The following is a 14,334-nucleotide window of genomic DNA, read 5'->3' as shown; positions in this document are numbered from 1 at the left end:
ACAACAACTAAGGAAGACGGCAGGGAGTACGAATGATAAAGTGGTCAGGGTTTGCTACTTGTCGCTCCGGGGCTCCAGTTCTCCCAGGACAGTTTTAAATCTCTCACTCTTACTTTCTGCCTCCTTGGCATAGCACCAGGCAAGATCCCTACGAGTCAATGGTAAGCCTTCAGAGTAGCAAGAAAACAAATTAGTGGATACTGCTTATAAACTCCATAAATTGAATAACCCAGAAACTTGTGAGCATTCACTTTTTCATTATTTTAATATTCTTCTTAATCATTCACACACTACAGAAAGCTGTATTAAATATTCTTACAGGTTTCTGAAGCTATCAAGCATCTAGTTACCTTTTGGATCCTATTACCTAGCCTAAGTTGAAGTGCGTGTACGCACAAAAAGTCCAAAAAAAAAAAAAAAAAAAAAAAAAAACAACCAAAACCCAACGTAGTCAGTTGTTTTCGAAGGACAAATGACATTTGGGCTTTCTAGTGAGGATCTCGATCCCGCACAGGCTATCAGTTCATTGAACCTCAAAGAATCAAGAGATCAAGGTTCTAATTCCCGGAAAAGAACCACCAAAAAGTGATAAACCCTCTAACAAACCCCGCGCGGGTAACCAGCCAGAACCTTGACCTCAAGATGGCGTCGCGTAGTCAGAAGATTCAATCGGCTCCAATCAAAAATGGCAGGGCGGGTCCTCACGTACAGCTCGAGTCTCTCTAGGCACCACCAGGCGCTGCTTCTCTATGGTTATCCTTCTGTGCGCAGTGACTCAGAGGCAACAGTGGCGACTATCTAGGTGCACTCTTCTCTATGGTTTTCCCTCTCCACGCCTCCTGGCGCAGTGCACGCCGGGCAAGAGGAAGACCTCCAGAAGCTCCCCGCGCTGCGCGGCTGGGTTTGCGGCCTATGCGAGTAGGCGCTTCGGACCCAGGCTCTCAGCCCGGCGGCGCTCGGAACCCTCGAACCGGTGGAGCCCACTCCTAACCTGACGCCCAAGAGGCCGCGAAGACCGTCCCGTTTTCTCAGCGGCGGGTGAGTTGACGCTTCCGAACGCTTGAGGAAACCGGTCGACCGGGGACCTCAGCTGCCGGAGGAGGAGGCGGAGGAGGAGGAAAAGCCAGGGTGGCTGCTGAGGGCCGGGTGGGGTGGGGGTGAGGGGGTGGGGTGGGGGAGGGGACGGGCACGAGGCTTGGGGCTTCTCCGCTCCTCCAAGGCCTCGGGAAAAAAACAAAAAAGAAAAAAGAAAAGGCTGTGGGACCGGGCGCCCTCGTAGGCCGGGCCCATGTCCTGAGCGTGCCTCCGTGGATTTCTGTCGCCCACTCTCTCTGTCGCTTCCCGTTCCGTCTGGGAGTGGATCGCTTCGGCTCTGACGGGACTCCCTGTTAGACACGGCTAGGATCGGACCTTGTAGGCCGGGGCCCGGCGGCCCCTTTCTCCTCGGGCCTCCAGATCCACCCCTCGCTAGATTTCCGGGGCCAGGGACTCCCGGGGCTTCAAGGCTGTCTGTGCCTTCAAACTAGCCTGCGCCCACTCTTCTAGCGGGGTGCGGGCCGCCAACGCATTTCTTTCTCTCTGGTGGTCGGTCTACTTGGCGCCGCCAAAGAAGGGCCCCACCCCTCCTTGAATTTAGCGAGTGTCCACTTTTTTGTTTTCGAAAGCCCCTTTCCGGCTCGCCGAAGACGGTGATAGTTTCCCATTCTTGTCCCCTGTCTTCTCGAAAGGATGCTCGATCTCCATTCATTCTAGGTAGCGCCGATCTTCATATTAAAATGCATTACCATCCTTTTGTTTTCAGTATTGATTTTTAAATACGCTTTTAGAAATAGGGCATGAAGGTTATCTTGACGTTATGTAATAGTAGATTAATATTGGCCTGAAAATGCCGTTTTTATACAGGGCAGAGTAAAGCACACCACAAGGAGGGGAAAGGATTGGGTTTCTCTTGCATCACAGTGCTTTGGAACTGAAATAAAGTGTAGTAGGTAGCTGGCCGTATCGAACACACAATCTTATTTTTTTTGTATTGTCTGTGAACATCTTCAATTTCCTTCATTTTTCAAAATCTCTTGATTTTTGAGTATATTTTAGACTTGAAGAAAGTCACAAGTAAGAGGGTCTCTGTATACCATTGATGCTTGTAAGACTGTATATAGAACTAGGAACTGTAGACGGCTTAATGGGGAAATCTTCACACCACAAACGTAATTGTGAAAAGTTTAGGTTTTTATTTTTAAGGGTATTCCAAAAACCTTGAGAGGTCTCAAGTCATTCGGTTGTTCAGTTCTTGTGATTCAAGTGTGTTCTTATTAAACTTTTTTTAAGTCTTGGTTTTCTTCATCGATAAAATGAGTTTGTATTACCACCCACTTTACGGATTGGACTTGGGGACTGAAAAAGTGTATGTAAAATTCTCAGTAAGATATATATTCCTATAACATGATGGTTTATATTGATAAATGTCACTTAAGAACTAGAATGAGATGTTTCAGAGACTTTACATTTCTGCCTGTGTGCTCAGAGTAGACTTTAATAGTTCTATTAATTTTTTTGTCTTGTTTTTCGAGATAGGGTTTCTCGGTAGCTTTGGAGCCTGTCCTGGAACTAGCTCTTGTTGACCAGGCTGGCCTCGAACTCACTGAGATCTGCCTGACTCTGTCTCCCTAGTGCTGGGCTTAAAAGTGTACATACACCACCACTGCCCAGCTATTGATTATTTTTTGTTTGTTTGCTTGTTTGTTTTGTTTTTCGAGACAAGGTTTCTCTGTAGCTTTGGTGCCTGTCCTGGAACTAGCTCTAGTAGACCAGGCTGGCCTCCAACACACAGAGCCCCCCCCCCCCCCCATTAAAGGCTTGCATCACCACTGCCCGTCCTGGCTATTGATTCTTAAATTCCTTTCTTTCTTATTGAGACCTTGTAGCATAGTGAAAGCAACCTCTGAATTGGTAATTTCAGGATCGTGGGGAACCTTGGTGTCTCCACCTACTTAACTGTGTATCCCTGAACAAATTAGCTTTTTTTTTTTTTTTTTTGGTTTTTCGAGACAGGGTTTCTCTGTAGCTTTGGAGCCTGCTGGAACTAGCTTTTGTAGACCAGGCTGCCCTCAAACTCAGAGATCCGCCTGCCTCTGCCTCCCAAGTGCTGGGATTAAAGGCATGTGCCACCACTGCCCAGTTTAAATTAGCTTCTTAATCCATAAAGACAGTAACAGTTGTACAGCAAGTAATTTAGGAGATTAAAAATGGCGATTCTGGGGCAGGCCTCAGTCCCAGCACTTGGGAGGCAGAGGCAGGTGGATCTCTTGTGAGTTCAAAGCCAGCTTTCTTTGCCCAGAACAGCCAGAATTTACACAGGGAAACATTGTCTCCCCCCCCCCCCCAAAAGGACTTCTGAACATAAAAATAAAAATGTTGACATCACATTGTTTTGGGGGGGTTATCATTTCTTTTTTCTTTTTAAAATTTATTTTACGTGTATGGGTGTTTTTGCCTCCCTGTATGATTGTGTGCCACATTTGAGCCTGGTGTGGCAGGAGGCAAGAAAAGGATCCCCTATAGCTGGAATTAAAAGTTGCTGGGAAACACCATATGAGTACTTGGCATCAAACCCACGCAGGTCCTCTGGAAGAGCTATACAAAGCTCCTAACTAGCCGGGTGCTGGTGGCGCACGCCTTTAATCCCAGCACTCGGGAGGCAGAGGCAGGCGGATCTCTGAGTTCGAGGCCAGCCTGGTCTACAAGAGCTAGTTCCAGGACAGGCTCTAGAAACTACAGGGAAACCCTGTCTCGAAAAACCAAAACAAAAAAAAAATAAACAAAAAAAAAAAGCTCCTAACTACTGAGCTATCTTCTTCTTTTGATAGGATACCAAAGACTGCTAGGAGAAAATGTTTCATTGTGTTTTTTGTTTAGCCGTCATAGTTTTGATTAAATATTTTTATTCTGTGATTATCTTTTTTTTTTTTTGCAGTATTGAGTCTCTTGATGAAGATACACATACACATATTTTTCTATATGTTAATGTTGAGTAAAGACTTCATAGCTGACCAAGGATTTTTTCACAAGTTAATTATTATTTTAAGATTTATCACTTATACAGTGTTCGGCCTGCATGTATGCTTGCCCGCCAGAAGAGGGCACCAGAATTTATAGATGGTTGTGAGCCATCTATAATTGAACTCAGGACCTCTGGAAGAGCAGGCAGTGCTCTTAACCCCTAAGCCATCTCTCCAACCCCCAATTATTATTATTTTTGGTTATTTGAGACAGGGTTTCCCTGTTAGCCCTGGCTGTCTTGGAACTCTCTGTAGACCAGGCTGGCATCAAACTCAGAGATCCACCTACCTCTGCTTCCTGCGTGCTGGGATTAAAGGCATATGCCACCATTGCATGACTAGTAATCACTATCTTGAAAGAAAACATCCTTTATATTTTTTTAATCTTTTAAAAAATATTTTTGAGACAGGATCTCTTTGGCTGTCCTGGAACTCAACTATGTGTACCAAGCTGGCCTCCAACTCATGTAGATCCACCTGTCTCTGCTTTGTAAGTGCCAAGATTAAAGGTGTGCTCTACTGTACCTGGTCTTAAAAATGTTTATAGGGCTAATATAGTTATTTATTTACTGTATGATGCTGGGGAGCAAATCTAGGGCCTTGGAATTAATTAGGCAAGTTCTGTACCTTTGAGTTAGTGCTTCAGTCTTTTTTTTTTTTCCTCCCACCCTCCTCACCGTGCTTCATCTGTCTTAGAACTACCATTCACAGTAAAGGGGATTCTGATTCCTTAAAGCCTTCAGTACCTCTGTACTTTTAATCTTGATACAGGATTTCAGTACTCAAATTCAAACTTTTGCCCTGGCATCCCCAATGCTGGCTTCTTTGAGACAAGATCTCTTTGGCCCTCCTAGAACTCATATGAAGATCAGGCTGGCCTCCAACTCACTGAGATTCACCAGGCGTGCTTCTTTTTGTACTTAAAATAACTTTTTTTTTAAAAAAAAACATATTTGGAGAAAATATTACTAAGAATTATTAGTTTTGCAGTTTTATCCTCATTTTTTCTTAAAAATTTGAGATAGCATCTCATACTCTAGCCCAGACTGGTTTAAACACATATTGTACTACAGGCTGACCTAGAATTCATGGCAGTTCTCCACTTTTGCCTTTTTACTTTGACATAATTTAAAATTTACCCAAAGTTAACAAAGTAGTACATGAATTCTCAACCATTCTAACTCTTGAGTTTCCTTAGCATCTACCTCCCTTATGCAGGTATTACAGGGATGTGCCACCACTGACAGCTAGATTTGAACATTTTTGCCAATTTGATTTTGTTCTTCCTCATTTTCTTCTGACATATTTGTTAGTAAGTGGCTGAAATAATGCTTCTAAACTCACAAATACTGTAGAGTAATTCCTGGAAGCTTTAGGATTTTTTAAAATTTTTATTTAAAAATAGTACAGTGATAACAATCAGGAATTTAATATTGGTACAATTTTTTTTAATCTTCAGTATTGTTTAATTTCGGTAGTTGTCCTTAATTGATAACTGTTCTTGCCTGGTAGTGGTGGCACATGCTTTTAATCCCAGCACGTGGGAGGCAGAGGCAGGCGGATCTTTGTGAGTTCGAGGCCAGCCTGGTCTGCAAGAGGGACAGGCTCCAAAGCTACAGAGAAACCCTGTCTCGAAAAACCAAAAAAAAAAAAAAAAAAAAGATAACTTCTTTTAAAAATAGTAACTTTAGAAAGCTCAGTGATTTTTTTTTTTTTTTTTAATAAATATACAGAGTTGTATAACCATTACCCAAAAGTATCTCTCTAGCCAGGTGGTGGTGGCACATGCTTTTAATCCCAGCACGTGGGAGGCAGAGGCAGGTGGATCTCTGTGAGTTCGAGACCAGCCTGGTCTACAAGAGCTAGTTCCAGGACAGGCTCCAAAGCTACAGAGAAACCCTGTCTGGGAAGAGAAAAAAAAAAAAAAAAAAAAAACACAAAACGTATCTCTCTAGCCTATTTGGGAAGCACTGTGTATTCTACCTTAGTTTGTGGCAATCATTGATGTATCTATATAGGCAGTGCTGCCTTTTCCTCATTGAAAGTAAAAATTTCTGAGAAAAAAAAGTTTATGTTTTGGAGATTCAAAACACTTTAGTATTCCCTTCCCTGTCTCTTGCCATCCAGTTTTTCTATGTATTTCCCTGTCAACAGGGCCTTCGCTGTGTTAGTAGACGAGCTCTGTGTCAGAGTTATCCCCAATCTGCTGAAAAGTTGTGGTATAAAAGTTTCTTTTCAACCTTTTCATTATTTGGGCACAGATTATTCCCTCTTTGCTCACAGTCTCTAGTAATGTGCAGATTGTAAGCAGGATAGGAAACTGTTAAATTAATAGTCACATGCATTGTAAAGCCATTGAATTAATTGTAAAGGTAAAAATCTTACCCTTTCGTAACAAATACAAATGCTTCCTAGAGGAGAGCTTGCAACAAGAAGCTAGGTTCTTATGAGTGTTTGCTGGGGGAAATAAAATGTATTGGCTCATTCTTAACCATTTCAGAAATTTGGTATATTGTCCCAAGAGAGCTAATGTGCCACTCTTTCCCTGGTGACATTTGGATAAGTATGCAGTAGAGGATTGGTTATATGTTGTACACCTGTGGCATTCCCAGGTGTAGAGATAAAAAGAGTGGACCAAGAAAAAGTAAAGTGAGAGTAGAAGTAGAATGAATGCATATGGTGGGAAACTATAAATTATTTTATCTTTTCCTTTTTAGACAAAATACCTGTGTAAATTATACATAATAAAATTAATACATTTTAAATTGCAGTGAGTTTTTGACAAGTTGGGTGGCCACTATTATAACAGATAGATACTGGGAATGCTTATATCACAGATACTTGTTACTTCAGGACATAAACTTCATAGTTAACAAATAAAAATATTTTTTAGTCTTTTAAAAGTTAAAACATATTAGGCTAGGCATGGCAGCACACACCTTTAATCCCAGGATTTGGAGGCAGGGACAGCAGGATTGTTTAGGCCAATCTGGTCCTCATAGTCAATTAATTTCATAACAGCCAGAACTACATAGAAGTGACTAGGTGTGGTGATATTACATTTATATTTTAATAAATAAAGCTTGCCTGAAGATCCGAGAGTAAAACAGCCCCTCTGATCAGTTTATAGACCAGGCCGTGGTAACACACACCTTTAATCCCTGTAGCCACACTAGTTTGTCATAGAAACTGGGAGATGCCTTTGATCCCAGTGGTGCATGCATTTAATCCCAGCCCTGGAGAGGACTGTAAGACAGGAGGAGACAGTTCACAGACACAGTCTCATTCTGAGATTCCTGGAGGCAGGATCGCTATTTCAGACTGGGGTTGAGGTAAGAGCCAGTGGCTGACTGCTTTGCTTTTATGACCTTCGTGTTGAACCCCAAATTCTGTTTCTGAGTTTTTATTAATCGTGCTACAACTGGATCTCAAAAACAAAAAAACACCCCCCCCCCCCAAAGCTCTGTAAATCAAAAACAAAAATCAACTTGTAGCCAGGCAGAGGCAGGCAGATCTCATAGAGTTCCAGGCCAGTTTGGTCTACAAAGCAAATTCCAGGATAGCCAGGACTACCCAGAGAAACCCTGTGTTGACAAACAAACTATAAAACAAAACAAAAAATAAAAATTAAAAAATCCCACATCAAACACATTATTATAATTAATATTAAGATAATTTCAGTATTGATAACTATCTTCTCTCCCATCCAAGTACTAACCAGGCCCTACTCTGCTTAGCTTCTGAGATCAGACGAGATGGGACACCTTCAGGGTGTATGGCCATAGACTTGATAACTATCTTGTATTCGATATAATCCTCAGGAAATCTTTTTGGCTGTCTTTAAAATATGTCCAGAATCTAGCAACTTGTTAACTTCTGTCTCCTACTGGGCACACTCTTGTATTATTGCAGTAGTTTCTTGCTTACATCCTATTTCCTTTCTGGTTTAACAGGGTGACAATGATTATGTTAAGTGAGAAACCTTTTAAAATGTGTTCCATTCCATTTAAAGTAGCAGCCCAGACATTTACATTGTAGTACTTAACTACACTCTACTACACTCTTCCCCTCTTCCCCAGCTAATGGTCTTTTTTTTTTTTTTTTTTTTAACCTGACTCCATGTTTATTCTCCTTGTGACATAAAGTTGATTGTGCTGATCTTCCTCAAAGGCTTTGTGTGTGTTTTTTTGTTTTTTGTTTTTTTTATTTTTTGCTTGCAAGACTCTTCCCTCGGATATGAATAGGCCTTCATGCCTCAGCCTATTTCAGATCTTTTGTTCAAATCTTCTTCACTTAGTGAGGCCTGACCTGATTACTGGAACTGAAAGTAAACCTTTCCCTAGCTCTTTTTCTTGCATTATTTTTCTATAAAACCTTCCAACTTCCAATGTCCCTAAAACTTATAAGTATATTTTTAAGTTTGAGTTTACTTTAAAAATAGAATCTGGTACACTTTGTTATGGTTCTTTCATTTCATATAACAAGTATAAAACTGTTCATAATTTGAATTGTCAAAAGCATCAGGAATGTCTGATTTTTGATTTCCCAACAAGGGATCCATTATCTCAAAGGAAAAGGGACTGTTCATAAACATTAACTGTTGACTAATATTTTTTCACCTTGAAGTCCAGCCCATGTTAAATTTTGAACAGCTTTAAATAAAAGGGAGGTATTTCATAGAAAAATTAGAAATGTATGCAATATTTATATTGAAACTAAAATGTATCTGGTTAATTAACTTTTAATAGTAAAAACCCTAAAATATAGCTTAATCCTTAAGAATATAGCTTTACTTTAAAAATACTGTTTATATCTAATAATTGTGGGAGAGAAGTGTCTGTAAAAGTGAATCTATGGCCCAAGGTCATAGCATTGTGAAAGTGGACTGTTGCTGATATGTAGTAGCTGTTAAATAAATTTGTCAATGGGTCCTCAGGCATGTTTACTCCTCATTAATTAATTTATTTATTCAACAGGTGCTATACCAACTGCCTTCCTAAGAAAGTGCTGAGCTAGAGTATTATTATAATACAAGAGCTTCTGTAAGTAGGATAGTAGCCTTCTGTTTTAACAGATACACCTTCCCTCTCCTTTCCATGCAAAGCATTTGTAATACAGGTTATAAAAAACTCAATGGGGAAGGGGAACAAATGAGAGCATAGTATAAAATGTATGAAGATATATAATTGAAACCCATTATTTAATGTGGTAATTTTAAAGGTAGTAATTACAAAAGAAAAGCAGCACATAGAAATTGAATGCACAGTATCTTTTAAACTTTGTTTCCTTTCTGAAATGTGCCTATGAGTAGCTTTTCTAGCATCTTTTTGCTACTATAGGAATCATTCTGACAACTCTGATTTGTGAATAAAAACACTTTTCTGAAACCAAAGCTTAAATTTTATAGTTTTTTTTTTAATTATTTTTTTGAGACAGGATTTCTCTATGTAATAGCCATATCTGTCATGGAACTAGCTCTGTAGACCAGATTGGCCTCAAACTCCGAGATCTGTGTGGCTCTGCCTCCTGAGTGCTGGGATTAAAGGCATGTACCTGGCAAAGTATTTTTAAAAGTATTCTTTTTTTTAATATTTTTTTTTTTTTACATACCAATCCCTGTTCCCTTTAAAAAATACTTTTGAAGTTGCTGTTTACTTATTTTGGGGTGTGTGTTTAGTGGCACATGTGTGTGTAAGCCAGCTCGGTGTGTCTGAGGTATGAAGTTTAAACGTCAGTCCTGGTGGCAAGTACCTTTACCTACCGATCCATCTCACCAGCCCTTAGAGACAATTAAAAAGTTAGACGAACAGTTGTGAGCATATAGTGAGTGCATGGTTTTCTTTTTCTTTTTCTTTTTTTTTTTTTTTTTAATTTTTCAAGACAAGGTTTCTCAATGTAGCCTTGGCTGTCTTGACTCACTGTGTAGACCAGGCTGACCTCAAATTCACGGAGATCCACCTCTGCCTCCGGAGTGCTGGGATTAAAGGCATGTGCCACCACCGCCCGGCCAAGTGCATGCTTTCCTGTTTCAGAGAAACACTAACAGGTAAAAATAGCTTTAGGGATTGAGGAACTAAACTGAAATAGGTTGTTTTGTTTTTAAACTTCAGATTCTTGTAAGTTAGATACAGTGCTGATAGAAATATAAATATACACATTAGATTGGAGGGAATGATTTAGTACTAGAGTTTGGATGCAAACAGTGATAATCTGTATTACAGAATTATCTGTGGGCTCACAAAATGGCTCAGTAAGGGTGTGCTTGCTCCTATGCTGACAGCCCAAGGTTAATCCCACCAAGACCCAGGTGATGGAAGAATTGACTCTGCGGCTTCTTCTCTGACTTCATACACGTCACACACATACCCAGACACACACAAATAAATAAATGTAATTTAAAAAATTCTAAATATTTACTAAAATAAAATCAGATGTCCAAGAATTTTCATTGTTAATGAACTAAGGCAACTGGTGTTTCTGTATTATATATAATTTTCTGTATAAAGACAAGAATTGATAATGAAGAGATGTTAGTGACACTGAAGGAGAAATGCAGGTAACATTGTAGTATGAATATATTATAACAAAGCACAAATTATTAAATATTTGTGTAGAAAAAGATATGTACAAAACATAACATAGCTAAAGGTTGGGATTTGGTGGGTAAGAGAAAAGTAGAAGATAACTTAATAAGAAGCCAGGCATGGTGGTAGTTGAAAGGCTAAGGATGTTGGGTTTGAGGCCAGCCTGGGGTCCCATATAACGTCTTAAACTGAAAAACCAAATAAATACATGCACTCACCTACTAAAGATAAAAATAAAACATACTTTTGAGACAGGGTTTCATGCAGCCCAGGTTGGTCTCAAAGCAAACAGCATTGCTACATAGCAATCTGGCCTTGAATTGATCCTCATGCCTCAACCTCTCAACTTCAGGGATTACAGTCATGTGTCGCCATGCCCTGCTTGGAAAGAAAATATGTTTAACAGTTGTAAGCTTATTTTCTTTTATAGGTAGAAGAAATTTTGCTAGTTTGGCAGAAGTAACTGCTGCTTAGTATAAAACAAAACAAACAAAAAACTAATTTTATTGGAACCAACGACAAGTTCATTTTAGCTTTTCTTTTTCTTTTTTCTTTTGAGACGGTCTCCCCAAGTAGCCCTGGATGGCTTGACAATGTAGACAATGTGGTTTTGGCTCTTTCTCCCCAGTGGAATCTGCTCAGCCCAGACTTTTGATTTTTTTTTAATATTTTATTATGTGTACAATATATGCCTTCAAACCAGAAGAGGGCACGAGACCTCATTACAGGTGGTTGTGAGCCACCATGTGGTTGCTGGGAATTGAACTCAGGACTTTTGGAATAGCAGGCAATGCTCTTAACCACTGAGCCATCTCTCCAGCCCCAAACTTTTGATTTTTGAGACAAGTCCTAGCATACTCAAGATTCTGCTTCCACCTCTGGGATTAGGGTTACAGGCTTGTGCCACCAGGCCTGGCTAAAGGTTTGCTTTAAGAAAAAAGTAAACTGTATGGTGGTATATACCTGTAATCTTGGTACTTGATATAATGGAGACAGAAGGGTCAAGTGTTCATAATTGTCATCAACTATAGTGTTAAAGGCCAGCTTTGACTACTTGAGATCCGTGTCTTCAAAAAAAAATGTTACCTTATTACAACTTGTGTGCTCTTTATATGTTAGAGCTGTTACTATGTGGGCTGATAGGGGTCTCCTCTTTCTCCTAAGTTTATAATTTAATGACACGTTTGTCTTTAAGAACTAGTTAACACTGAGTTGTCAAATACTGAAGTTTTCAGAGTTGCTCGTTTAAAAATGAATGTATTAGAACACTTAGAAAATTATCTACCCTCCTGGATTCTCAGTTTGTTTTAAAAGATTCGTTGATGTTTGGCATTTAATTTTTTGATATTAACTGAACCTCAAAATTTTTTTCTTCCTTTATATGTATTCCCACATGATTGTAGGAGTCTATCCTGAACTTAGTTCGTGTACATTTTGGGAACTTATTTTAGAAAAGATCTAAGTTTTAAAAAATTCTCAATGGACAGACAGAGAAAAGAGGGTCTTTGCCAACTCCTTTGGGTAAGAAACTTTAGAATTTTGCAGATACTCTAAAAATGAAGGTCAACAATATAGGCATGTCGAATTAGAAAGGTTTCAAATAAAATGATTTGTCATTTTTTTCTTTAGACTGGTGCAGTCAGAATGTCTTTCCCCCCTCATTTGAATCGCCCTCCTATGGGAATCCCAGCACTCCCTCCAGGGATCCCACCCCCACAGTTTCCAGGCTTTCCTCCTCCTGTACCTCCAGGTAAGTTTGATCATATTTTTAAATTTTTTTAAGGCTGAGTCTTTGTCATTGTGATAATACCTTTGGAACATGATACTCGTGATTTATTAGTAAAGATGTGGTAGTCTTACTGTGAAAATGGATATCTGATTTTTATGTGGCCTTAAGTTGTTTGGGGACAGAATCTGTTGCTCCAGGTGCACCCTTACCTCTTAGCCAGTCCTTCATGGTCCTGCATGCTGGGGTTACAGTTGAACCTCCTCTGTACCTGTTTTGATTTGTATTTGTTGCTGAGTTTCAAACTCATCTTGGAAATTTCTTATTTATAAGCTTCAAAAATTTAGAAAATAAAGTTAGCAGTGACTATTTCCTCTTATAGCAATATCAAATAATAGTGTTGTTACTGGCCTGTTACTGTCAAAGGGAAACCAAATGATAGTTGATTTATCTTTCAAGATGTCATAGACTAACGTTTACATTTTTATTTTTGTTTTCTTTGTTTTAGTTTTTCATGTGTGTGTGTGTGTGTGTGTGTGTGTGTGTGTGTGTGTGTAGCCTTGGCTGTCCTGGAGCTTATTCTGTAGACCAGGCTTGAACTCACGGAGATCCACCTGTCTCTGCCTCGTAAGTGCTGGGATTAAAGCTGTACCAACACTGCCTGGCTTTTTTGTTTGTTTGCTTGCTTGTTTTTGGTTTTTTGAGACAAGGTTTCTCTGTGTAACAGCTCTGAATATCCTGGAACTGGAGTTGTAGATCAGACTGGTCTCAAACTCAGAGAAAGAAAGACTTGCCTGACTCAGCCTCCCGAGTGCTGGAGTCATTGCCTCACTTGTGTTTTGTTCTTGTTTGAACATTTGGTTTTCCTTTTTTTTTTCTTTTTTTTAATATTTATTTATTATGTATACAATATTCTGTCTGTGTGTATGTCTGCAGGCCAGCAGAGGGCACCAGACCTCATTACAGATGGTTGTGAGCCACCATGTGGTTGCTGGGAATTGAACTCAGGGCCTTTGGAAGAGCAGGCAATGCTCTTAACCACTGAGCCATCTCTCCAGCCCCTTTTTTTCTTTTTTTTTTTAAAAATATAATAATTTATTTAAATTTATCTTATGTGCATTGGTGTGGAGGTATCAGATCCCCTGGAATTGAAATTAGATACAATTGTAAACTGCCATGTGGGTGCTGAGAATTGAACCCAGGTCCTCTGGAAGAGCAGCCAGTGCTCTTAACCACCTAACCATCTCTTCAGCCCTGGTTTGGTCTTTCAAGATAAGGTTTCTCTAGTTTTGGAACCTGTCCTGGAACTCGCTCTGTAGACCAGGCTGATCTCGAGCTCACAAAGCTCTGCCTGCCTGTTTCTGCCTCCCTGAGTGCCAGGTTTAAGGCGTGCACAATCACCTCCCAGATTTTTGTTTTTGTTTTCTTGGTTTTTTTGGAGACAAGGTAATGCCCTGTTTCCTGAGTTTGTTTGGAACTGTGTAGCCCATTATTGTCTTGACTCATGGTTATCCTCTTTCCTCAGTCTTACAGGTAATTGTCACCACACCCCAAATTTCATCTCTTACTATTAAGCGCACACACCTTAATGGGGACTGGAGAGGTTGAGTCAGGCTTTCAGCTGTGTCTGGAACTTGCTGTGTAAAGGGGCTGTTATACTTCAGATCTTCTTGTCATATCTCCTAAGTGTGGAAATACATATATGTTCGCCGGCATGCCTAGATCTAAATATTTTCTTGTATGTACTTTTCTTTGTAGCCTTGGATATCATATATGGGGGCTTCTGATTATATTCATTATTACTATTTAGTGTATGAGCTTGTGCTCAGGTACAAATGCAAGGATGTGCTATGGGATAGGTACGGAGGACAAAGGACAGCTAGAAACAACTCTCTTTCCACCATGAGGTTACCAGGGACTGAACTGAGGTTACATTTTTTAATCTGCTGAAGAACCATCTCTCTAG

General features: G+C 39.9%; 1 protein-coding gene across 5 annotated transcripts in view; it reads left to right on the top strand.

Moving 5' to 3' along the window:
* Positions 1–854: 854 nt before the first annotated feature.
* Positions 855–14,334, top strand: part of Rbm25 (RNA binding motif protein 25) — a 52,401-nt gene continuing 38,921 nt past the window's right edge. For 2 of the 5 annotated variants that reach the window (XM_038336017.1, XM_038336015.1), the window contains exons 1-4: positions 855–1,038; positions 9,035–9,100; positions 12,046–12,163; positions 12,272–12,392. In XM_038336017.1, coding sequence (XP_038191945.1) covers positions 12,122–12,163; positions 12,272–12,392 — 163 coding nt within the window. In that variant the 5' untranslated portion in view covers positions 855–1,038; positions 9,035–9,100; positions 12,046–12,121. The remainder of the gene's footprint in view (positions 1,039–9,034; positions 9,101–12,045; positions 12,164–12,271; positions 12,393–14,334) is intronic. The other 3 variants (XM_038336016.1, XM_038336019.1, XM_038336018.1) reach the window with 3 other exon arrangements.

Source organism: Arvicola amphibius, chromosome 7 (genome assembly GCF_903992535.2).
Source record: "Arvicola amphibius chromosome 7, mArvAmp1.2, whole genome shotgun sequence".
NCBI lineage: Eukaryota > Metazoa > Chordata > Mammalia > Rodentia > Cricetidae > Arvicola > Arvicola amphibius.
Note: the sequence above shows the minus strand (reverse complement) of the source record. Positions and strands in the feature narration are given on the sequence as shown.